The 27,214-nt window shown below is 40.1% G+C and overlaps 1 protein-coding gene across 2 annotated transcripts in view; it reads right to left on the bottom strand.

The window, feature by feature from the left end:
• The window catches only part of COLEC12 (collectin subfamily member 12), a 97,980-nt gene that overhangs the window by 7,422 nt on the left and 63,344 nt on the right, over window positions 1–27,214 (bottom strand). For both annotated transcript variants that reach the window (XM_084507511.1, XM_084507512.1), the window contains exons 3-7: window positions 12,315–12,437; window positions 6,189–6,287; window positions 2,599–3,645; window positions 713–1,201; window positions 133–269 (exon numbers count right to left, since the gene is read on the bottom strand). In XM_084507511.1, the coding sequence (XP_084363637.1) occupies window positions 133–269; window positions 713–1,201; window positions 2,599–3,645; window positions 6,189–6,287; window positions 12,315–12,437 (1,895 nt within the window). The remainder of the gene's footprint in view (window positions 1–132; window positions 270–712; window positions 1,202–2,598; window positions 3,646–6,188; window positions 6,288–12,314; window positions 12,438–27,214) is intronic.

The following is a 27,214-nucleotide window of genomic DNA, read 5'->3' as shown; positions in this document are numbered from 1 at the left end:
GCTAACTGGAGTCAACCACCGCGTCTCCTTCACTATATGAATTCATGACACTTTCAGCTTCCCACTTGCCCTGTGGCTTCCACCTGTTAAATCTCAGACTCTCCTCGAGAAACAAAACCAAAACCTAGTTACCTGTTCTTCTTTGTTGTTTATAATAACCAAGTGTGATGCCCTCTCTTCACAGAATAACTTTGCCTCTTCGAAGATTTCTCTTTCATTTGAAATGTAGTAGCACTTTTCTGTATAGTTCTTCCAACGAGGAGAACAACCTATGATGTGAATTTTTCTGTGTTAAACCAGTTACTGAAATCAATGAGCCAGTGGTAATTTTCTGCATTTGGCCGATAATAAATGGAGGATCCCACACCCATCTACAATGTGCTGCCATATAAAATACTTAGATATCATTTGAGAATTTATTTAACAAGGTCCTGACACTGTGAAATCAAGGTTAAACTGTGTGGCCAAGGCAATTATTTATTACTCATACAACTGATTTTTCTTTAGCTGTAAATATTAACTTAAATCAGATTCAGGTCACGCCTATGAAGATCAACAAGCATAGCTTCATTTGACAGGGCTCCTTATGATGAATCTCAAAGATTAAGTCTAATGTAGCAGAGGTTATTTGAACCACTAACTCTGGTGTCCACCCTCTGCTAGATATATTCGGATCTCAGTAAAATATGCATGCAGTGTTTCGATAGCTTACCATTAGCCTCAGGCACCGATGTAGGTTCACTCTGTAGTGCCATTGGCATCCCAGGACCTGGTGGCCCTGGTGGGCCAGGTGGGCCCTTTGGACCAGGCAGCCCAGGGACTCCAGGTAGCCCAGGTAGTCCTCGAGGTCCTGGTACTCCTGGCTCTCCCACAGTTCCTTGGAGGCCTTGAAATCCTGGTGGGCCTTGTGGCCCAGGTGGACCATCTTTGCCTTGTGGTCCTGGTGGTCCTGGGTCCCCGCTTGGTCCAGGCAGACCCGTCTTGCCAGGAGAACCTCTCTGACCTTTGGAGCCCGGTGATCCTCTTGAACCTTTCCCTCCTTTTTCTCCTGGTGGCCCAATTGGCCCAGGTGGACCCTTTTCACCTGCAGGTCCTGGTGGTCCAGGCTCTCCTTTTTCTCCTTTTTGTCCTTTTAGGCCAGCAGGGCCAAGAGGACCTTGTGGGCCTCTGTCACCTTTAGGTCCCCTTGGACCAGGAGGGCCTGAAATAATGTAAGCAGTCAAAGTGGGGATACAAACAGACAACAAAACAAAAACACCATTCGGGGGCCTTGTTTGATATAATACCTCAGACCAGCAACACTGGACATGCAGCACTGTGAAAACTATGCTAACATCTACTTTGAACAGTAGTTGTAAAAATACATCTGCTTCTCAGGCATTATACGCAATTTCTCTTTCCTAAGCCTACATGAAATACAAGATTCAGAGGAAAATCATCTGATGCACCTTGTCCTGTGAACTGGACAGTGCCATGATGCCCCAGGTGACCAGCTGAGGTACCAATCCCTACAACACATGGTCTGTGCTGGTTATTCATGCAGTACTGTGTCTTGATGCTCCCATTCTCCCATTCCTCTACACTCCTTTTTCCTCATTCTTCTCTTAGACTACAGGACTACAACATCACTCCTGTAATGCCTTCTTTCTTACTCTGTCAATAATGGGTTGTCAAAAAGAGACAAAAAAGGTGGAAAGTATGCAATAAGACAACTATGGGAAAGGCCAGTACAATTCATTAGTTGTTAGGTTATAACAGGAAACAGAACAATACATGGTAGGAAATAGTAATATTGTGGCAGTTTTTCATTTATAAACAATAATTCTGGATTCTATTCATGGATGAGTAAATACTTTGCATATATATACATATTTTCAACATCATTTAAAAAGATTCAAAATTCTTCAACTAGAGTCATTTAGACCTGGTTTAAATGAAAAAGCTTAAGGTTACTGACTTGCAATCTTGGCTCTAATTCAGGCGTAGTCTATTTGGAACAACAAATTTTTGTTTATGATTAGAATTTTAAGCCTGGCTGGTTCCCATCAGGTTGGCAATATGAGCAATCTTTTCATTTAGCTGGGAGAAACCTCCTAAACTTGATGCTATTTCTTTCTGAAGAAAATAAAGTATCCCAGGATTAAAAACTAAGCAAAGTAGGATGTTTTCTGGCAGACTAAAAACTGGCTTAAAGTAAAATAGCAACTTGTTTTTCAGTAAGGGTGGACCTTTCTGGGAATAGTCCAATATATATTTTTAAGCCATTTCCTCCTTAGCAGGGATTGGTTTTTTGAGGTTCCACACCTTCACTAGCTTATTTTAGAAACTAAATGAAAAGCAGATCCATGTAGTCAGTCAGAAAAAAATTTTGCTAAGTCAGAACCTTCTTTCATAACATCCCCATTCTAGGCATGTAAAGAAGTCATAGGAAAATTAGTAAGGAAAATTCAGGCTACATATACATTTCCAAAATTTAGTATTAGACAATGGAAAACCCCAGGACTGTGTACCAACATGCACTAACTTCCACAGAACTACTGTATTGCAAATAGGAATTCATCAAAGACTGTTATGGGCATCACTAGAGAACCTGCATACCTTGTAGGATAGTGAAGTTCTTGATGAGCTGGCCGTGTTTGGAATCTACCAGCTTCATTTCTTCCATGATTACCGACAAATTGGCAACTTCAACATCTAACCTTGACCTCATCAAATCCTGTTGCATCTTCAGAGATGCAGAGTCTAAACGAATATTGGCTAGTGTGCTGTTCATAAAAATCAGCTCATCTGAATGTTTACTTAAGGTGTCTGTACAAGTTGTCCTGACCTCATTGAGATTGCTAGTCAGTGTCCGTAGATGGTGAGCAGTGTAGCTGATGTTACTAATGATGCTAACTATGTCAGTCTCAAAGACCTGGAGCCTCTCTTCTAGCTGGTTGAATTTGGCAGCAGTTCTGTTTTCATATTCTTTATGCTGTTCCTGGAGATCCTTCAGATTTTGTTCGTTGGCTTGGGCAATTGTGGTGATGTTTTCCATTTGTCCACTAAAAGAGCTGAGCTGATTGTTCATGTCTTCAAGTGTATCATTGTTAGCTTTTGCCAATGCTGAGTTGTTGGCAGCCAAAGTCTGTAAATTTTGTATTTTTTCCTTAAGCCAGTCATTGTCCTTCCGGGCCTGAAGGACAACCTGCTGTAGATTTTGAAAGTCATTCTTTATTCTTAGAATAGCCAAACTCGTATCTTCCATTGACTTCTGAAGGACACTGATAAGATTTCTTTGCTGTATTTGTGTCAGGTTTAAGTTGTTGAGGTTCATGATGACCACATTATGAGAATGCACTTGGTTTTGCAAATTTGTTTGGATATCGCTTGTGTCTTGTTGAAGATTGTTGATATAGCCAGTATATGCCTGAAGAGTCTTATTGACACTGATGATCATGAAAGAGTTACTATCTAAGGCACTTCTCATTTGGCTCTGTCTATCATCTAGAACATTTCCAGACTCTTGCAACTTCTCCAGTGTATCTTTGTTTCTGGTAGTTTTCTCTGCAATGTCATGCAGCTGCTGACGAAGAGCCAGAATGTCAGATCTGAAGCTAGACAGTTCAGTGTTAGTATTCATGGCTTTTTGTCCAGCTTGGTCATCTGTTGTACAGGGAAAAAAAAAAAAAAAAAAAGCTTTAGGATGATTTTTTTACAACACAGTATTAAGAATTACAATATATTTTAAGTACAGTAGGGCTATCCAATGTTCTGTCAATAGAACTTCTACAATACATTTTCCAGACAAGAAAAAACACTAAACAAAGTTTTGTCATTAGACAGAGTAGAAGTCAAATAGACGAAGACCTTGTGTCTTGCTGAGGAGAGCAAAATGACAATTCTATTGTCATATATGGGAAAACCTACTGTTAGAAACTATGATGAATATATACAGTCAAACAGTGCTTTCATTTTGAATGAAAACTGAATGGTAAACAGAATTCAAAATACTAAAGAGGGATCAGAAGGTTTATATTTTGAAGTCACAGATGGCTTTTGCTGAAACCTCACAAGTAAATTCGAGCACTTCGTATTTTCTTCCTCCTTTTTCTGCCAGGTGAAGTATCTTCATAGTGATTTAGTACATATATTTCTTTTTTTTTTTTTTTTTTTAATTTTGGGTTTAGTTTTAAAATAGTTCTAATACCTATTTTAAAACAGTCTGGCTAGAAACAAAAGCTTTGCCAGCAGGGTACTCCAGACATGACAGGATATGATAGATTTCCTTTTTTTTTTTTTCTCTCTCAAACATACCACTATTGCTTCTAATGACATTTCTTTTGCTGTTATTGTTTCCTCATGTTCTGTGTTTCAGGAAGGCAAAACTCTAATCACTGAGGAACATCTCAGCTCTTGCTTGCAGTGCTCTACAGTATTCTTCTGGGAGCTTGTCTGAATGTGATTAAGCTTTTGAGGCTGCACAGCTCATCATCCAGGACACAGAAACCAAAGAAATAAGCAGTCAACACTCACTTTGAGGGAAGATTCCCTTTCTTGACCTCAATCACTTCCCTCTGCTACACACAGACCATATATTTTTGTCCCATCTAAGTATAGCTATATTTATGAATTACAGCCTGAAGTTGGTCATTTCCGATGTCTCCAAGAGCGGGTAGGATGGTTTTCATAAACTATGAATATGGCTCTGTATGGAGCTTTCTTCTGTATTTGTGAGAGTCCTGATGGCTAACAGCAAATGGTGACTTGTGAGAGAGACTTCAGTCTGAAGTGTTTATGGAGCCTTTCATGGATGGACATGTTCCCAAGCACAGTTCCTCTCCCTGCCGTTTGTCTCGCTCCAGGATCTTCTCAGCTCTGACTCTATGTTTACCTCTCAGTTGCAGCTCAAATTATATTGTGTTCCTCACACAGATCTGACAACTGCCAGGTCCACATACAGCTAATCCCTGAAGGCCTGTCTTTCATTTACCACATGCTGGTATCCCTTTAACCCTACTACAGTTCTCTTACCTTTATGCCACCCACAAAACTGCCCTGTAACTTTTTTAATTTCCTCAATAGCAAGTCCACTTATTTGGGAACTGACTGTCCTGAACATCTCACTGGCCATCCATCCAGCAGTGTGTAAAAATGTCTGGGATGAACTGAATCAAAGGTGCTCCAAGTTGAGATTAATTTAATCAGAAGAAAAAACACAAAAGGTTGCATGTGCTTTAAGGTGTAACGTTTACTTCTATGTATCAGCAAAACTACATGCCACTGAATTATCCCGTGTCTTTGAAGTAAATGCAGTGTGAATACAGCACTTCAGAATACAGGCTTTTTTTTTATTTTATTTTTTGAGAAAAAAAGATGTAAAAATTATAATCAAGCTGCAAGTTAGTCAATTTTAGAAGAGCTACATATCTCAATATATGGTTTATGAAGCTAAACAAAATTTATTTCCATAAGCACACACGTGTGTGCATATCAATATTTATATAAAAACTAATTTTATAAACTCTATGTACCTATAAGTTGTTAATAAACAGCTCTGCTGCTTTTCTAGACAAATAAGAAAGGTAGAAATGTAAATATATTGAGTAGAATCCTTACTCATGATCTTTTTCCATCTTCCTGAAATTTGAGAACTGTAGTAACATTTGAGAGACATGAACTCATAACAATTTTGTGTTTTGAATTCCCTGAGATGATTAAGACACACTTTATGGAAGTTATCAACTTGCCTCAGACATAAGATTTTTGAATAGATGACTATTTGTGCACCCCTTACAATGGCCATGAGTTTTGAATCTTAAGGGCTAAAACAGCATCAAGATAATTAGGTAACATACTCATTTTATGCAGAATGTCTTGTTTTGTGGAACAGCTTCTGCTAGATTTTGCATTTCTAACTCAGAGAAGACTCTCTCCTGAGGACAACTTTTAAGTGTGTATTTAAGTATAGATGATTTCAGAGTGATTTCAGTGGGAACTATAAATATTAAAGTATTCTTAAAATGATGTCCTGGGTAGAGGTGGTCTTAATTTTATTAAGTGTTTTCCCAAGTACTCGAGAAATTGGAATAGAAGTGCTGTATCTTGTCATAGCCAGAGTTTTTTTTCTGACAAATTTCTGGCCACAATCTTCCAGCAGACCACCTCAAAGACAGAATACAAAGGGGCTTTGATAGCATGTAGATTACCTAATTTCTTCAGACCACTCTCCACCTCTGTGAGCTTTTCTGTATATCTTCTGTGGGATGTTTCCAGGCCACCTGTCACATTGTCCATTTTTTCTACAACTAGGGAAAAGAGAACAGTATGTTAAGGAAAGAAGTACAATTATGAAAAAGTCTAGTAAACTATAAAGCAAACCAGAAGAACACCACTAACATCAAACACAATAAAAGCCTCAAAATTGATTTGCTTGCCACTACACTTCTGCTGTTCTGTGAAATGCTGGAAGATGAACTCCTGTCTGCTGGTGGAACCCAGCAGTCCTCCAGTTCTTCACTCTGACGACAGTCACCATGCATTTGTTTGCTGAGGAGCAATCTTCCTTATGAATGAGAAAATCCCTCTTCATGAGTTTTTCTCATGAACCAAGTCTTTTTACGGTATTTCCATGTTTACAAGCACAGTGTTGTGTGGTAAACATAGACTGGTTGCTAAAGGCTTAGACATGCGAAAAGGCTTCCTTTTATTTTGTTATGAGCCATCTCTCTATGAAGAGACTTTTTTTTTTTTCTTTCCTGAGCCTTTTAATCATTAAGAATTGCCTCCTGGCTAGCAAACTCTGGTCTGAGATAGCAGTTGGAAGACATAATTATTAAATACTGCTGGGACAAACTTTTAAACATCTTGATAATGGTACGGATCACTCAAAATAGTCTTGAAACCATTCTGACTCATTAAGATTGAAATGGTGGCCAGTCAGCAAGTGCAGATTTATGGCTTCCGCCGATGAGCTCTTTATTTTGTAATGTCTGAGTCATTTTCTTGTCACTGAGACAATCTGATGATTTGATGGAATTGATATAGAAATGGGAAAAGAAAAACAAATAAAGAGCAAATACAACAAATAAAAATGGAGTGGCTTCTAGTGATGAAAAGTATGTAGTGAAGTGTTTGTAAGGCTAGGAGCTCCCTTCAGCTTCCACACCAAACCTATGCTAACATGCTTTTGCATTCAAACCACAACCAGAGAAGAAACTTCTCATCCCCTGATTATTTGGCGCTTTGGTTACACTGGGAGCAGAACGAATCTGTACCAACCCTGGGAGAGGCTGCATGCAGTATTGTGCCAGCCCTCCCTTCAGACAGAAGGAAGGTGTCTCCCACATTTTTATTTAGCAAAACCAATTCTGTAGGCCTGTGTGGGGTGGGGGATTCCACTAACTCTTTCTGTTTGTGAGGTAATCTGCAGCCATGAAATAGGATCATTTCAATAGGCTCCTTCTTCATTAACTTTTGCCCTTGTTTTTCTGACTATGGGTACCACAGATACACAGCAGGCTTCTAATGCTTCCCCAAACCAACAGGACAAACAGCAGACCAAGATTATCTCTGGTGTAACTCTACTGAGGTAATTGGAGTTGAGATTGAGAAAAAGTCTCAAGATTTTCAGTGACCAAACATCCTACAGTGAATTACCTTCCTTCTCCTTTCTATACTGCTAACAACACCCGGTAAAAGAGCAGCTCTATGTGTGCACTAACATACAGTCAAGGTGAAGATTTCAGTCTTTGAGGTGATGGCAGCTGTCCTGCTAACCATCAGGCTACAATAATGGTTTGCTTTTTCAGGGGGATGATTGCTCAATACCATCTGCTTTAGAAAGAATTTTTCCTCCCAGTATAGCACTAAAGTTTCACCTGTTCTTCTGCCTGTTAAAGGCACTTTTCAAATTACTCTGTGCCATTTTTCCTAAATGAAGCCAGAGCTGGTCCTCTCTTTGTTCTACCTGACTGTCTTACAGGCTGGAGCTCAGATCAGCAGAGGTCCTTCAGTTGCTTCTCCTGCTCCACTGATGCACATATGCACCTGTGCATCATATAGATGTATGATGAGTGCGTGGACCATACTTAGTGTTTCTTTCTGGCCAGCTCTAGGCAACTCCTTGTTCAGTCTGTGATGTTCTGCTTTGTTTATGGATAGTCACTGTGAAGGACATGGCTCACTCTGGGCACTTACAAAGAACCCAGTGAAAGCATCTGGATTTAAAAAGCAGTGCCACTCCAAATGTTTTTGCTGAATCTTTGCCTTGACTACCGATGTCAGACTGCCTATGTTAATTAAATTCAGTGTAATACTCACCTGTTTGCTCCAGTTATGCAGTACACTTGGAGATGGCAAATGAATATATGTAACAGCAATGACAGGAAAATATAGTTACTTCCTTTTGCAGTTCAAGTGAGTGACAGCCTGTATTTCAGATCTAAAGTTTGTAAACCAGAGGCTTTATGCCGTCCTATAACAACAAGAATGTTGTCATGGCTGAATGAAATCTAACACTGGAAACTTACATTAAAGTATTCCCCTGAAGAGCCCAAAGTAAATGAGAGTAGTAGAAATCCTATCAATATGTAGTAGCCTGCACTGGCAGGTGGTGAGAGTGGATGGAATTGCAGATACAACAGCATATGGTATTTGCATTGCCAAAAAAAAAAAAAAGAAAGAAAAAAAGCCCACACTAAAAAGACTGAAGGTGTTCTGTAGCATGAATGTTCTTTGTGTAAAACAGCCCCAAATTTTGTTGAAGCAGCAATTCAATCAGACGCCTTACTGGTATTGTTGACAACTGGCTGTAGCATGTGTGGAAGACCGTGCCTGGACTTTGTCTAAGACCACAAAGGATCACTGTTAAAGGGTTTTTCAGTCCCCAGCACCTTGCAGAAGGTAGGGACTTTTAATTCTGCTGTGTATCTGGCAACCAGGCAGCAGGAGGGGCTGACATGATGCTTAGCAGGAATATGTTAGTTTAGAGAGGCTGCAAAGAGAAGGCTGCTCACAAGGTGGTGATTTTTGTCTACATGACATGAGGCTGCTGATTTCTTACCCAGATTAACTGATATTGAGTACAGAATTAGCTTTTATCAGGCAAACCGTTTCATTTATTTTAATTGTTTCCCCTCAGAGGGCAAGTCTGTATGTATTTGCTTTGCACAGGGGCAGGATCTTAGCTTCCACTGTCAAGCAAATTGTGGTCCTGGGGGTCTTGACCTGTCTCCTGCCCACACTCTCTCCCCAAGCATAAGCTGTGGCTTATTTACCTTCTTGCAGCCCTTCCTGCTACTGCCCTGTGGGGAGAATGAGTACAGGCCTATGGTCAAAGCTGCTTTTGGTGTTCTTGCATTCAAAAGCAGTAGCATGGACGGGCATCCTATTATTGGGAATGCCTTTCCTGCCTGGCATTACCTCCAACCACCAAGCTGACCAGCGACTGAAAGCTACCAGACATTCAAACTGAGAGCATGGTAGCTTCCCTTAATGGAGTGAGTCACAGAAAAACCATTCACCTTAACCTGACACTGCCTGATGCCAGAAAAATTATAGCTTTGTATTTTCACATTTAATTTAAGAAAGTATGTTAAAAAATTACAGATTCCTTTATTAATGTTTTAAAACAATAATTTAATATTTCTTCCAAACCAAACGAATAGTAAACTCAATTTTTTTTTTTTTTATTCCTTCATGACCTGGGTATTTAATTCATGTTTTGGTTTCAGGTTTCTCCAACCTACTATGTAATTTTTACCACCAATTTGGAGGTTTGTTCTATGTTGACTTTGCCTCCCATTGAGTTATTTTTTGTCTGCCATATTTAATCCACTGATTAGTAGTTTTAACATTTTAAATCACAAAGGATATCTAAATACTATGTAGGAAATGAAAGTTTTAAAAGTAGTTTGGGGCTTTATAAACATAAGTGTGGGAGGCAAATTTAATGGAAACTTAGCTAAGAGACTGCAAGAATCCCTGATGCCAGCAGAATTCCTTCTCTCAGTGTAATACTGCAATAAAAGAGACAAGCCAAACTCTGATGCAGAGGGGAGAGTTCAAGAGCTTTATAAAATTTTATTTTGAGTTTTGTTCTTCCTTTAAGGCCTAATTCCTTTCCAACTAAGAAAAATATTGCAGCAATTCCTTTGAATACATACCATCAGCTGGGGCTTTGTCTAACTCATGTTTTCCCTGCAAATTAGCGCTTTAGGCACTGTGGCCACAAAGCTCTTAAACTGCAAGGTACAAAGGGTGAAATTAATACCTGACATACGTCTGCTTGCTGCTTCGGAGGTTCTGAAGGGATTCTTTGGACCAAAAAGGACTTTTTTTCAATGCATGCCTTTCTCTTGGAATTCAGGTGGAGCAGTTACCAAGATGTCTTAGGGTCAGTGTAGATGTGCATTATCCATGTTCCTATACTCTTTTTCCCATTTCTATGGGCAAGGAAATTATTTTGTCCTTACCCTGAATAAATGTGGCTGTAACAGAAAGCCTAGTCCCTGGTCAGGCACAAATAACTAGTCAGAGCAAGAAGCAAGTCCAGAACTGAGTGTAGCAAGGAAGGGGCCTCAAGATGAGAGCAAGGCTTGTGGAAAAGACTGTGCTGCAGGCCCATGGAGAAAGAAGCTGGAAAGCTGTCGACTGAAATGAGGAAGAGAAACTCCCAAAGAGATTTTTTTTGGACAGTTTCTTTATTGCTATTGCTTCCTACATATATAGGAGCAAATGCTTGCCAAAGCAAGATGCAGAGCAATGGTCCCTGCAACCTGATGTGCTGTTTCTGATGCCAAGTGAGGTCTGATTCTCCTAGTAAGCCCCAGAACTGACAACCATGTAATAAAACGCTCTTGAGGAAAATTCCACTAAATCCCAGGCGTTTAGTGTCTGGGTTATAGCCTGGAAAGATCACATCCTTACTTACTGGAAGCAGAGATCTGCAGATTTATACCTGCAAAAGGCCTAAGTTTGTCCTCCCCTAGTCAGTATACCAATCTTATCCTCACAGATCAAGAACAATTTCTTGAATCCTGAAGAATCTTTATCCTCAGAATCTTACTTTCAGAAACCACTTACACATTCTTCAGGAGAATACCTGAGCAACTATACTGCTTTTCTTTACAATTTATTTTAACGTTCTATCTGCTTTATAGTAAAAAAAGAATATACATATTCTGTTAGAATATTTGTCCTTCACATTCTCTCATCTCCCTTGTTAAATTTTGCACCTAAAGCAAGCAGTTTTCATTTTCTTCCCACTCAAAACTCCAGTGAATCCTCTCAAATAAGTATTGATCCCTTTCTATTTCTACAATTTCCTTTTCTTTTGCTGGCAAAGGACCAGAGATGATGTCAGTTATGCTACGAGCACAGCTGTTGGCGGCACAGGACACACTGCATGCTAATCACATGAATATTTGACCCAGCTTCTTGGAGGGGTTTTGAAACTACAACTGAGAGTTGTATTGAAGCAGCTAGTTTAGAGCTAGCCTAGTTTTCTCCACAACATGCTGCAGTGTCCTACTATAATGCTCAAAATCATGTTATTCACTTTCTTTTTCTTTCAAGGACTTCACATCTAATTTATTTAACTTATTATAGCTGTGACTGCACAAGAAGCAAACATTTACATTGATTCATTCATAAGAATGTCTACGTTGCTACAATTCACTAGTCCCCTTTAGGTATGGGAAGTTTAAGCTGTGCTTTCCAATGTACCTTACTGTGGACTTGTAAATATGAACTTTCCTTCATTACTGGGTTGCCAAACTGTCGGAATCTTTGAAATTACTGTCAAAAGCTTCTAAGCATCTTTGTTCATAAAAATAATTGTAGGCAACTCAATAAATTGGCATCTCGCTTCAATCCTTCTTCCAGATTTTTCAAAGTAATATTGATCCTACACTTTATTGCTGTGATAAATATTATAATTATCTTAATAAGACTATTCCTGGCTCTCCCACTAAGAAGGGCATTTGTTCTGGAAAGGTGCTGATACATGTAAAACGGTGAAATTAAGTCAGTGAAATTAAGGCATAGCAAATACTGCAGAGCTTTGAGTCTTCCAGCTACTCCTTCAAGGTAGAAGGACGACCAATTTGTTCTAAGCTTTTTCCTCTTTTCAAATTTCTAATCTAATTTGAAAACATCACAATTGTTTGAAAATGAAAATATAAGGCTGAGGTTTGTTGCCATGTGTGTACAACAAACCACATTGCCAAAGGTGAATGTTCAAGGTGAGAGTGTGATAAATTGCTTATCAGGTACATGGAAATGCTCTTGGATGTTTGACTGAAAGAGAAGTGTTGCACTCAATTCATACATACCTTTATATCCCAGAATGGCTACTGTAATTGTTAACAGGGCACATAAAATATATAATAAGATGATGGAAAACTTCAGTGCCCAGTTATTTTTACACTTGGTACATTGAGTCCCCTCCTGAATACCTGCAAAAGAAGATTTAAAGAATTTTAAAACAAGGGAAAAGGACACTTTGCTGGTTTTATCTTCCCTTTTCCTTTCTTCTGTGTTCTAACAAACAAAATGCTTATACAAGCAGATGATAAGTGGGTGTCTCTCTGCCTATCCTTCCAGGATAACCTCCACAGTGGTTAAAGCATCAGCTCTGTGATACAGTCACTTTGGGTTTTAGGCTGTGGAAAAGAAGTAGGTTCTTTGCTGGAAAAGCTGGAGCTTTCCTGGGAGACCAGACTATTTTTCAACTCTGCTAACAAGACTGTGATGAGCTTTGGAAGTCAGATGTTTATCAGCATATCCTCTGTCAGACATCACACCACGGCAGCTTTTTCTCAGCATTCAGTCAACCGAAAGAAGCAACATGAGACAGTAGATGCTCTGGCAGAAGGAAAACACAGAAATAAAATAGCATTTTGGAAGTATGATAGGGGTACAGGCCCTGCCTTGCAACCATTACCACTAATGCCTGCTGTGTGAACACTTTCTTTCCATAATAGGAGAGATTTATTTTAATTTTTATTTTTACTTTTATTTTTAATTTTATATTTTTACTTTTATTGTTATTTTTGGAGAGCGCTATTTCCAAAGAGAACAAGGGCTGTTACGCTGGTAAAGCTAGTGGCAGATCCATACCAGCAGAAGAATGCTGGTGAATTTTCCCTTGTAGACATGATTAAGAAAAAGGGCCTCAAACCAATGACAGAAAACAAACCCTCACTATTCTAAATTCGAGCTTTTTTTGCAGAATGTTTTGATATTTTTAAGTATATCATGGAGCTATTACTTCTCTTTTCTTAATGTATTCCTCAGGAACAGGTTGAGAGTTTTGGAGGCATTAAGTTACCAAGAAATTTGGGAGAAACATGAATGTGTAAAAACATGCAAAATGCACTGAAATGAAAGGGTTGGATTTATTCCTCCTTATGACATGCATTAATAGGCCAGGATAAATGCAGCTCTCTGTGTCTGTCAAAATATGCATCTCTTTGATATTTTACTCTATTTGTGAACTATTAGGGGAGTCCCACAGGAAAGCTTTAAGTTCTAATAAATTCTGTGTACCAGATTACTTAACTAATCAAGACTTGCTCTGTAGCTTTTTATGAGTAACTTACATTTCCCCTGAGGCCTGGCCCACAGCTGATTTTACTTTTCCCAGCTGATGCCCCTCTGCAGAGCTGTTTTTATTTTGTGTTTCTTAAGAAAAAAGCACAGGCCTCTTCCCCTGGGGTCACTGAGGACTGGTGACCAACACAGCACGTTAAGTCAACTGTACTTCTCTCAAAGAATAATGTCTACTGACTTCCTTGGGCCTACGGTATGTGAAGGAGGAATGAACAAACTGGAGCAACTCAGGAGGAGGGTTTGCACACAGTTTATTTGACTAGGCATTTTTCTCAATTCCCTTTGCACATATACAAACCATGGACAAGGCAGAAATGCCTCTCTCACAGGTCAGCCTGCTTTCCACATTACGTTATCTCATGTTTCCTAAACCTTTCATCTGTGACGATGCGTTCTTCTGCCATGTGATGAATGCGATGTCATAGATTTGGGATACTTGAGGTTTCAGCCTAAGGCCAGTTGGGAACAAGTGGTTCTGTCAGGAATGTTAGGGAAAAGTAAGACAAAGCCACAGAAGAGAAACTGGAGGAGAAAAGCTTCACTCCTCCCTGTGAGGCCGAGAAGGAGAGGAGCTGGTGCCCACATGGGCAGTTGGAGAGCCCATTTATCGGTGCTTGGACTTGGAAGACTGGTAACTCCTGAAAAAGAAAAGTGAGGAGTCCATAATTTGATAGTCAAGTTTGCTTATGGGTTCTGGTGTGTGAGCTGGTTTTCTTTGTCCGGTTGATAGTCTGAAGGAGTTTGCAAGTGGGGAAGCTCTGCTTGCTGAAAAAGCTGAAGAAGGAAAGAACAATTTTCTAAAGTTTTGCAGTAAACAAAGTAAAGGAGCACCATTTTGCTGTTAGATGGTACTGATGGGCTCATTGAGGGCTGCGTACTGTGTGCTGAATGCAAGGTTCCTCCTCTGAAGGGTTTAAAATTCATATTCCCAAACTTTAAGTCTTTAAGTGGAGACTCCTGGTGCACCCAGTGCTGTTTGCTTACCTCTATTCTTTTAATAAATCCTAATTTTTTATTTAATCCTATTTTGAAGACTGAACCATTTCTAACACTTTGAACATCCCACATGTCAAAAAACACTGGAAGCCTGCAGCACAAAGCACATCAGACTCACCTTCTAAGCTGTACAGATAACAGAAAGCTTGATCCTCATTATTTCCATGTTAATGGAAGCAGGATCAAATCCATAACCGGGAAGACTGATAGACTGCAGAGGTACAAAGCCCAGAGAGAGGCAGAAATCAAAACAAAACCTTTGACAGCGACTACACGTAGAAAAGTTTCACTTGATGGCAGTCTCATATTAAGATTACTCATTTTATGACTTGACCTGCTTTCTGTCACTGTACTCCAACTTCCTGGGTAGTGTAAGGAGCTGAAGCAGTGCTGATGTCATTGGATATATCGCAGTCCCACACCTAGTATCGTGCATGCTCCAGTGCACCATAAAGATCTCGTTTCACTTGTCTCAGTCCTCTCTATCGCTGGTTCAATAAAAGAGCACTTTGGCTTTTTGGAACTTTTACTTTCAGTGTATTTCAAACAGACGGCGGAACAGCACCCCAACAAAAGCCAGATCTTTCCATCCCTTAGCAATCTGGCGCTGTTGGTATTAATAACATAAACACCGTGTACTAAAGCGATAGCACAGGCTAGAGCAATTCCATTAACTAACCGGGGCTGGAACAGCGTATAGCAGTGCCTGCTGGTGCTTTCTGCCTGTCAGCTTAAAACTGTGTTTGACTGTCAGCAAACCCCCCAACCCTCATCTAATGTGCCCCAGGTCCAGGGCTGCAGTGAAAAGCCAGGGAGCTCTGACAGGCTCTGTTGTTTTCCCTTCACTAGAGATGGACACAGTAAAGGCATCTAGAGCCATCACAGGTATTCTTTATTGCAAATGCATAGTCCTCTGCTGCTAATCCCAGTTGCTTCTGTAGCTTACTAAACATTTAAGAATTACTGAAGATAGAGGTACCTCGAAGAAAAGTTTTGGAAGACTCTTTCTGATGTCTTTTTGTGCAGTTAAACAAAAGAGACTATGAGTAAAGGTAAAAGCCAGGAGTGCAACCTTCTCAGTATAGGGATGAATTATAACGTAATCAGGGCTCTATAGCCTCCCCAAGCAAGGAACCTGGCTTCAACTTGCCCTATTGTTCTTCCCTGTTCCCTGTTTTAGGACCAATCCCAAATAAGATTGTTCTGGTTCAGGAGAAACATTTAGTCCACACTCTCAGGACACTCATTTATTTATTGAAGGGCTGCTCTGAAAAGACACGATAGCCAAAACATTATGCAAGAACAGATAGAAGGTGGTTTGAAATGTTCACTGTGATTACACAACAGCCAGCAGGTTGGCATAAAAGCCTACAGGTTTATCACAACAGCTCAGAGCCAAGTCTTGAAGCAAGCCACTCTTGGGCTTTAATTTGACAAAACTTCCACCGGAATCAATTGCACTTTTACCCACTTGACTGCTTGTTTTCATGGCTCACACATAATGTTGTGTTCTTCCAGGAGATGTGTAACAGCTCATACAGAAAGCCATATAGTAAATGTACAGGGAGATTATGCATGCCCATTCCATTGGTAGAACATACATAAAACCTCCAAAACTGGGTTCTCAGCTCCAGTCGCTCTTCTTGGTTCCTTGTCATTGCTTCTAGCCCAGCATACTCCTCTCTATGTCCTGTACACATGGTTTTAATGCTGGTCTGCTCCCAGACATTTGTCACTAACTTCAAAACCCAGGGAGCCAAGGTCACTTCCGCACGATGTGCATTTCTCACTGCTGATTTGATCAACGTTTAATAAATATCAGATGGGACATGATGTGCCTTGTTTCGCTGGACACATGCTTTTTTCCATTCCCTTCCCTGACTTATTTTAATAAGATCTCTGGTTTTTCTATCTCACTGTTGGGAAGACATCTGGCCAAACAGACAGCGACCCAGTACAAAGAGATCCTGCTGGCTCACATGCTTTGGGGACCCCCTTCTCTGCAAACCAAGATGGTCACAAAAAAATATGCAAGTGAGACATCCCCCTGTTACCAGGCTTTGTAGTATTTGTTTTTATAGCATTGCATTCCAGTGACTGAAGACTTTGTTCTCACGCAGGGGGTATACATCTGCAGATGCCTTTTGGGCTCCAGATAAGCAGAGATTTTGCTGGGGGAGGAGCTTTTTGTTTGTTTGCTTTTATTTTTTTTCATTGTTGTTCTGTGTTTTTTAATGGCAGACCAAATATCTTTGCTCTTTGACATGCAGCAGCTACCTTATAAAATACCTAACTCCTCAACTATATTGCGCTTCAGGAGCACATCTCTGAACACTTGAGGATGATTATGCACACACATTTTCTTGCTGAATAATTCTTTTAGAAGTCTTTTCCTCTGTGTTCTTTTCTTGGCTCTTGCTGCAGGATCTTAGGTGGCCCCATAATATTTCTGCTAGCAGATTAGTTTTGACAAAGATGCAAGGTTCCCTTTGCAATCCTGACAAAAAATGTGCTGATAAGATGATTGAAGAAATACAGCACAGGAAATGAAAATACGTACATTAGTTAGGAGGGGTTTTCCCCAGTGTGATTCATTGTGAAGAGATAACATCCCTTGCAGTTCGGAAGGAAGACTTCAAGCCTGGTTTGCAGCCTTCAGATGATAAATTTCTCCAGCATAATGTTCTCAAAACTGATGAGCAGTAGATCTAACAGCTATATTTAAAGGGGCCTGAATAAACTATTGAGTACATGCAACATGTAGGTAGGAACCAAATACTGAGAGGCACTTAACAAGCTCCCAGTGGGTGCTGAACTCACTAGTAAAAGTAGATGATCCCAGGAAGAATCTATCTCTAGGTTTAGATAACTAAAACCCTTTAAAAACTCTAAGTGTTTAAATTCACATACCTAAGTGCAAAAGCAGTTTTTGTTGTTGTTGTTTATACAAATAAACATGATTAGGCATTAGGAAAGGAAACCTGTCTTACAGGACTGAGAGGATTTTAAAATTCTGTCATGTGAATGAACACATACACACACACATATATATTACATAAGTATATATACTTACACATTCTTATGTTCACATATATACATATTTGTGTATGTATATGTTTTTTAGAAATAAGCTTTTGTACAGACACAAACTCAGCATACTACTTTAGCACACTCAAATGAAAAGCAGATACATCTTTGCCAACAATAAACCTCATGTAGCTTTGAGATTACTGGATCCAGCCAGCCACAAAACTCAAACTGAAGTTTTTGTCTTCTTTTCTGTGTGGTTTTACAGGTTATTAACCTACTCTTCGTGGAAACAATTCCTGTGATCCTCCATGAATGGTTTAGCTGCAGTCAGCAAAACAGATGATTTGATGGCTCCATATGACTAACTTACCTCAAAAAGCAATCATTCTTTATAATGGTTATAAACGGCAAAAGCTCAGACTGGTTCATACTTTTTTTTTTTTTTTTTTTTTTTTTTTTTTCTTTCCTTCTCCCCCATTCCCCTCCCCCCCTCCCTTTTTTTTACCTGAGTAAAAATCTCCTTCCCTTAGTTTGGAGTATGTCCTTGCACTATAAAGGCTGTAACTTGAGCTAAAAGCAAATAAACACTCTTTTTTCCCCCTTACTGATGATCCAACCCCATATGTAAGGCCATGCAACACCAGGTTATGGGATGGGGAGAGTTTAGCATGAGGCTGCTGCCCTGGTAAGCACAGCATGGACTGAGGATTCTCCGAGCAGCTGCCCCTTGACCGCATGGTGCCACTGCCCCTCTCTGTGACCTAAATGCTTCCTGACAACCCCATCCTAGGGCTACGTGTGGGTGAATGAGCAAACTTTGTGGTTACTGCAGGACAGGTCTGCAGGAGTCCTTAAGTTACAAACCCATCTCTGGGGCTTTGCTGAAGAGAGCTATCAGCCAGCAAAACCAAGACTCTCAGTTTATTAGACCTAATAGAAGAGTAGTGAGTTTACCAAATTGTCCCAGCTGCTACCCTCTGCTTCACTCCTTGCTCAGTCTCTTGCCACAATTTCCTTTCTGCTAGACCCTGAGGGGCCCATGGGTGCCAGCCTTCCTCCCACATCTACAGTCTTCATGATCACAGTGGTCCTGCTAGCCCAGGGGGTGCGATGCTGGCTTATGGCTAGGTGAATGGGAACGACCTGCTTGACTCCATGCTCAGATTTTTACTGTGCTATTGGTAAAAATACTAAGCACAAACATGCTGTCATTTGTTCTGGAATTCAGTAGTTTTGCTTCTGTTTTTCTAATCAAATAGGGATAAAAGAAAGCTTTGTTTATTTTGGAAAGGTTTGTGGTTATTTACTAGGAAGCACTTAAAGCAGCTAAACTTGAAACCTAAGCAGTGGGTATGTACTCACTTCACTTGTGCCAGCTTTCCTGTGCCAGGTGGAAAATCATGAAATATGGCAGCAAGGCCGTGGCTGAAACAGCCACTTGATATTTCAAGTAAACACTGCAAGACACAGTGCCTCTTTCTTCTTAAATTAATAAATCAACAGACCAAACCCAAACCACTCTGTCCTTACAGGTTTCTACAGGGTCTCGCACAACCTGATTGCATGAATAACCTCTGGAGGGAAAAAAGCACACCTCCAAAGCCTGCTCTGTGAATGGGGGTTCATTTCTTGAAAGAACTGTGCAATTCCTCCTGGGGACAGTCATGTTGGTTCCTCTGATTTTATCATGAGCTTCACACTGGGGTATTTTCTTTTTCACCTGAATATCCCTTTCTTGCAGCTATATAGTGATGAGAGGCTTTCAGATTGCATTTTAGAACAGCATGTTCTCAGACTCTTAAAAAAAAAAAAAAAGAAAAGAAAAGAAAAGAAAAGAAGTCTTTCCATAAGGCTGAAGGCCAGAAGACAATAAAAGAATCCACCATTGACAGGGCTTTTTCATAATCTTGCCCTCAAAGAGCCATCGTCACCACTGTGGGCACAATGCTTGGGCTGGGGCCAGCAGAGCTCACCATCTATGTCCCTTGTCCCCTGAAACTGGAGGCAGACATGAGATGGCAGTTTGCCCAAAAAGCCTGGGGTATTTCAGTGGAGAGGGGTTTTCTTCTCTTGGAGGACTTGGAAAGCCCCCAGCTGTGATGATATGCAGGTTGCAGCCTGAAATTCTGCAGGCAGGAGAGACAAAGTCTCCTCCATGAGACCAAGTCTGTCAGAGGTAGCAGCCACTTCCCGTAAATCCATAATCCCACATCTGACATAATAAAGAGTCTCAGAGGGCCAACACTGTTATCTCTGGAAAGCTTTCAGCCTAAGAAATACTTTATTCTATGTAATGTACACAAAGCCTTTCATTACAGGAGGGGAGAACCCTCATTTTCAGCCTGACCATCATCTCCCACTTATTTATATAACCCAGCCAGCATTTCTCTCTGGCTTTGTTCCTCTTCACAGCAGACCAGAGATTCACAATGAATTGTCAAAAATCCTAATTATACACTTCAACAACCATCACCATTTAATTATATACCATTACTAAACAATGTCCTACTGTGATTAAACACCAAATATCTTAATTGAAAGGATACAAAAAGCCCAACCACAACACAGAGTGAACAAAGACTGCTGAATATCTGAACTGTATGTTATGCAAATATTATGAGCAGAACTAAAGAACTAGTGTAGTAGAGTTTAAGAACAATCACAGATTTGCAGTAGTTTAAGGTCCAGCCATAGCAATGTGGTAAAGATATCACACTACCAAAGAGTCCAACATCCCATAGACTATTAGATTTAAAGACACATCTAGAGCTTAACTCAAACCAGAACAAAAAACAGTAAGTGATTTTATTTTTAAATAACTGTCTGGAACAAGAGAGATGTGTCTGCCCTCGGTTAATGAAAATCAAGCAGGAGATCACTCAGTGCATGCCTCTGGATCTAACCCCAAAAATCTAATTAAGCTTTTCAGAAAATTATAGAAAAAATATCACAGTTATAAGAAGATAAAAATCATGTGTGAATTAAAGACCTGTTCAATGACAGGAAGACAGCCACAATACATCACAGCAAAAAGCCCTTCTCAAGCTGTAGCCCAAACAAGAGAGTTTTAGATTGACTCGCAAAAAGATATACAGCCAGAGCTATAGGGAGATCAAAGCCAGATCTTTGGCTTGTTCAATAGTCTCCTAAGACAATCTGAGGATATTCCATCCAATGAGTTAATTAAAACTAGATTGAACAAAGCCTTAGCAAAATCACAGAAGGGATGTGTCCTTCAGGGTTACAGCATTTAGCCAGATGGCAAAGTAATGCCATTTCTGTCTACATCTGGGCCCTCTGTTCTTAACTAAGCAAGCTTCCTTATGAAACTTAGCTCTTAATTAACGTGGTATAATTTGATGATTAATGTACATAGTTTTTAGCCTTAATTCAAATTACATTAGACTGAAAGAAGGAAACAAGGTAACTGACTCTAAGTATCTATTTTCCCTAATATTCTATATTTTTATAACACAACATTTAGGTGTAGGAACTGTAGTAATGATGTTACATTAACTGGTAGGTAGAAAAAAATAACAACTCTGTGATTTCTGGATGTTAAGATACATTTCTTTAAGAGGGCAACACGATCTCAGTTGGGGCTGCAAATGTGGCTTGTCAGTTTGTGGTGAAGTCAGCCAGGGCACAGGTGCAAAACACATTCTCTTTGCAGGAAGCTCCCACTGTTGGTTTTACTAACTTCTTCTGCAAATTTTATCATCATTTTGAGGACAATGCTGAGGAGTGATAGGTCAGATCACTGTTTTACAGTCCAAAGAAGAGCTTGCCTTCTCCAAATGAACACTCCAGTCATAGGTGACGAGGCAACAGCTCTGTATTCACTGATGCTGCCACACACACTATTCCAGCTATCTACAGAAATTAAACTTTTTTATGTGCCTGCACAAGTCAAATGGGAATACTTGGAGCCCATCTGTTCTGTGAAAGTTTCTACGAGCGTGTGCATGTGCACATGTGCACTTCTAATGCCATCGCGGCAGGTCGTTCATTCAAGCGTATTATAAAATCCCATGTGTCTCTGTAAAGTGCTTTTAAACTCCTGCAACACATATGAATCTAAACCAATTTTCACTAGGCAGGAAGAAGCATGCTGGATGCCCTTCTCATTCATCAAGCTTTTTTCTCTTCTCCACTACCTGCTGGAGCAGAACAAAATAGACTTTCAACGATACTTGATGTCATAAAAATGTATTTCTCTTTTTCCGTTATGGAAAATACAGAGCTGCTTTTGATGAGGCTTTCAGGAGGAAAAAAATAATTGCCTGCAGGCTATGAGCAAGTATATCCAACTTCATGCAGAAAAGCAAAAGTTTGAAAAAGTTATAAAGACTGTAATTAGTTAGCACTAAATTGCAGATATATCTTTATCTACAAATTTACATGTTGTTACATGTTCCAACTGGAATTTTGTGATGAACAACTGACATGAACAGAACTGAAAAAAGTTAATCAAATGTCTCAAGCTGAAATGCAGGCCTTTATCCAGCCTTCACTGGACCTAGTGGCAAGGCTTCTTTTGCCTTCATTAAGAAGCATCCTCTAGTACAGGAATTGCCTCTTTCCAACTAAAAAGTGTGTCTGAGGACATTATTTGGAAGACTTATATGTGTAAAAAATGAGGTGAAGTTGTTCCTACTGGTGCTGGGTGCTTGACAGTGAAACAGGCTCCTGAGTGGAACATGACCAAGCAACTGAATTTGGGTCCCAAAGACAGAGAGGGTCATGAGGAAGAACACAGTAGGACCTCATAGAGGAATGCGGGTGCAGAAAACAGCACATTTATGGAGGCATGCTCTACTGGTTTATTTAATTATGGCTGTGAATGTGAATTGCCACTTCTGACTGACCTTTTCCATGAAAATATCAAGACTGCATGGCTGAAGTACCTGAGTGGAGAAGAACGCAGGCACTGCAATGAACACAGCTTGAGGTCACAAATCCACTGACTGTAAATTCATACCTCATCTCCTAAGGCTACATGTTCAATTACAGGAGTGAGAATATATCCAGGCACAGTGTTCCTCTGGAATGGTGCTGCCTTACTCCTCTCATCTGAATGGAGAACAAGGTGTTATATCACCTCCAAAGGCAAGGGGCTGACAGGGGTAGGACTTATTTTTCACCTTACTGTTCTTATAAAGCCACCTAAGGTATGTTTTTTTCTTCAGAAATATTGTGGTCTTGATAGTAGAGTCAAAAAAAACCCTGTTTCCATCTTCAACCAAACCAACCTCCCCCAACCAACCTCAGTCTCTATATCCTTTTCCTGAATCTTATATTTTCCAAAGATGTGTTTTTCTCCATAAAGCTAGATTTTTGGGCTAAAAGAAAGGACTGTGACCCATTTCAGCTACCACCTTTCAGTTTTCTCATTCACTTCCCCCTTTCTCCCCCCTCTCCTCTCTTCTCCATGCCCTGCACTGTCTCCAGCTCCTGAGCTCTCCCCGTGTCCCGGCTCATTCAATTTCACCAGCATCCAATTTCCTGGATAAAAAGCAGACTAAGAGTGAATTCCTGATGTGATCAGAACATTTTTCACAGTTGAGCCAATGTGCAATGGCTGTGCAATGTAAGGAGCAACAGCCCTGATAAATGGGGTGTTTCCACCTAATACCATCACAGTTCCTGTGATTTTTCCCTGCTTAGTGTTCTTCTCTGTATTTAGAGAGGAAAATTTATTCTTCCATACATTACTATAACTTCCTGCACAAAGGTAGTGCAGGATTAGCATGGCTGATAAATGCAGTTCTGGTTTTCTCTCCAAATAAAGAAACAAGCAAATTTACACTGTCTTGACAGTCACTGAAAATAGAATAATTAAATTTGCTCATTCCAAGTGAGGAAAAGCTATGCCAAATGGCATCCAGAGCACTTGTCACAGACAAGGTAAGTGGTTAGCCAGGAGTATAAGGAACATACTACCCATCCATGTAGCACCAATCTACCGTCTTCCTAATGCCAATGCAGTCACCACATTAAAGAGATGAAAACTCTACTGCAAACACAGAAACACAAAAGTTGACAAACCCATCAGAAGCATTAACCTACTAAATCTGTTCTGTACATGCCTGCCTTGTAACAACCTGCCATTTTTAGGTATCATGGGAAATTTGTTAGACCACCCCCTAACAAACTAGTAGACGTGTTGCTACAGTAACAATAATAATAGCAATAATAATGCCTGCAATAATAATAATCTTCCTGAAACATATACCCCTTGCTGAATTTGCTAAAAAGAACATCTTTAATCCTTTGCTAGGGACCTTATGAAATCATGGAAAACTAAGTATTTGCAAAATATTCTGAATGGAGCCAGGGAATTTTAGGGTCTCTGGCTTCAGAGCAGCATGTAGGGGAGCAGCCATGGACTCCTGTGACTCCCACATCTGCAGGCAGAGGCCTCAGGTGTTAACCAGGCGTTTCAGGCTCATTGCTGAGGAATCAGGGAACTGTGGCTTATGGAGAAAGGCTTAAACTGAACCAAATGTTTTTCTTATTCAGAAGGACAAATACAGAAATCAGATTTTGCTACCAACTGTATGTGCTTTAATTAGAGTTGAATTTGTAAGACCTGATTTTTTTTTTCTCAGCTAATTTGCAAATATATAAGTTCTTGAGAAATGTATAATCCTATACATTAAAGTAGAAAACAACAACAACAAAATAAAAACCCAAATCTTAGCCTGTGCTTCTGTGAAAGCAAGCCAAAGGCAAGTGAAAGGAACGTTTACTTCTTTGGAAGGAAACAGTTCAGGCAAGAAGGAGAAAAGGAACGGAGTGAACTGAGAATGATGAGATGTGTACGTTTTTTGATTTTGAAAAAATATTCTTCCTGAAGCTAGTGCCAAAGTGTTTTAGACTGCAAACCTAAATGTCTGCCTTATAACTTACTCATTGGTTTCCAGCATTTTTAAATCATACGTTTTACCTTGTTAAAAAATGTTGTAGTCTTCAAACAATTGTTGCAATAATCAAGTTTCCCTATTTTGATGTGATATACCACTGGAAATAGAAGGGAAACGGACCCTTTCTATACTTGGAAAGGTATCAAATTTGTACACAACTATGTCAAGCCTGAATTTGTTTTTCAACTCTTATTTTTTTGCCAAACTCCAAGATTTATTGTTCCTTCAAGCAAAAACAGACTGAAGCAAATCTGGGGTCAATATCTAACTTCAGGGTCAATACATCGTGCTTTTTCACTCCAAAAGAAGTCAATATCTGCTGTTATTTATGCCATACTCTGCAGCTGCTCTTTGGAACTCCAACAGAGAAATACATTGCACCCTTGACCCACACTCTTTCAACCTAAGTGGGGAGATACTATAATTTATTTGCTCAATGCAAGTGTCAAATGTTTTCAGTAGATCACTGCACTAAACACTCTTGTTTCTTATCATGGTTGCACTTACACAAGTGTAACCTCTCTTGCTTCCACAGAGTTGCACACAATTTATAGCAGTGCAGGTGCATCACTCAAACCAGGGAGCTGGAAAATGGCTTTTCTTCCACACCAAGCTAAAAACATAGACCAAGAAGAGCAGGTGAAGCTGCCAGACTGGCAACTCAGTGGAAACTTTGGAATAAAAAAAAAACAACACATAGCACTATAACCTATTTAAGAAAAGTCTGATGAACTTTAACTCTTCCTTGTGTCTTCAGAGCCCACAGACAAAAAGTCCCTATACTGCTCTAAGCCTTCTAAATAATAGGCTGAAAAATAATTTTCATGTTTAAAAGTGAAAGTATTTCTAAAAATATCTGTTTCTCAGCAGTTTTATTTGACTTTGAGCATTTACTTCTTGGCTGGTTCTTTGTATGCCAAGTTCCAGCCCAATATTAATTTTTCCATGGTTGAACTATATACTCCTGAAAAGCAGAGCTGGAAATGTTGAAAGCCATAAACTATAGCTAAAGGCTCACGTCACAGACAAGATCATGAAAAGCAGAGCTTTCAGTGTGAGCAGAACCATTAGCGTGAATTTGATGAAAGCCGTATTTTGTTTGCTAAGCATATGTCCCACATCACCTCCTAGTACTCTGACAATCTTACTCAAGCCTCCACAAAGAAGCAATATTTGTACACAGAAGATGTAGCCTTGCCACACAAGGGTATAATGGTTTTTACCACTCTGCTTGCTCTTGTTCTGCACTACTGGCCTGATCCACAAGAAAAGACAGCATCCTGTTTGCTCACTTGAAAGATGCATTCCTCTTTAAATAGCTTAAGTAAGACTTTCTTTAATGCTTGAAAACAAACTTTTAAAACTATTAAGGTGAATGAATGGATCCAGCTCCTTCATATCCTGCCACGTGAATACTGTTGCTTACTGGCAAGATCAAAGGTAAAGTCTCTACAGTTTTACAAGATGAATGCAGTGTAATTAGAGCTCATGGTTGCACACACAATGCAAATATAACAGATTAAACTGCTTGATAAATATCCTGGTAGCTCTTGTGTCAAAAGATAAGAGAGGATACACCCAGTGAAGGCACTGCAATCCTGTAGAAATTTTAAGGGTAGTACAATTTATTAGGCAGGTTCTTCTCTCTTCCACTCCTAGTTTTATCGAGAGCTTTATTAAGCACAAGTTAAAGGCACTTACAGAAATTTCCTCTAGGTCTTTTGCCAAGGTGCATGAGCAACCTCAGGTCAGAATTTTGCTGTACATGGACAGAAGCCAGAGGACAGAAGAGCACTTTATTTTTAATCATTATTTCATTAGTTACTAAACTGCTTAGCTGCTCCGTAATGTTTTGCACTGTCTGAAAACAGCATCCAGCTTTGTGGGAGATCCTTCTTTGGCCTCTCTCGGCTGTGGACACAAACTTGGTAAGGTTTCCAAAGGACCACAAAACTTAACACGTAACTAATGAGCCATACAGGGCAGCCATTCAAGCTAGCTGAACTGCGGGATAAGCTGGGACCACTTACAGAAAATGACTGTCCGCATGGCTAAAGCATGTTAGGAAAAAAAAGTATAAGCCTTGCGTGCTGTGTGTGCTTGGAGAGCAGTGGCTCCAAGAAGGATAACGACAGGTGAGAAGACAAGAAGACTAACAAAGGGTTCCCACCACAACGTTAGTACAAAAGAGGGCAGATCCAGCTTTCTGGCCTGCTGCAAGGAGCTGGAAGTTGGACAGGCTTTGGGGAACACGTCACTGATGGACAGCCAGCTTGACACAGGGACCCAAAAAATCTGACCCATCGCTGCAGCTCTCCAGGCTTCTCCTGCTGGAGACAACATCTGCAGCCTGGACAGCTTTGGTGGCTGTGGGCCAGGTACGTTGTGCATAGGCCATAAGAAAAGGCCTGCTGGAGTTGGTGGCCAAAGGCAGCTCCTGGTGAGGTCAGGAGCCTCCAGAGCTGAAAACTCCAAGGGAGCACATATGGGAGGGGGCTGCCATCGAGCCATGGATGCCCATGACCCCTACATCCATAGGATGGATGACAACTACATCCATAGGATGGAGTCTCAAAGTCTTACCTTGCTATGAGTCTTATCAGGGGAACAGGGTTTGCAGTGAGAAGCCTAAATTGATCCAAATGCCTTTTCTGCTCAGAAGAAAACAC

This window comes from Aythya ferina (assembly GCF_964211825.1).
Source record: "Aythya ferina genome assembly, chromosome: 2".
In the NCBI taxonomy this organism is placed as follows: domain Eukaryota; kingdom Metazoa; phylum Chordata; class Aves; order Anseriformes; family Anatidae; genus Aythya; species Aythya ferina.
This window is presented reverse-complemented; position numbering and strand designations above follow the sequence as displayed.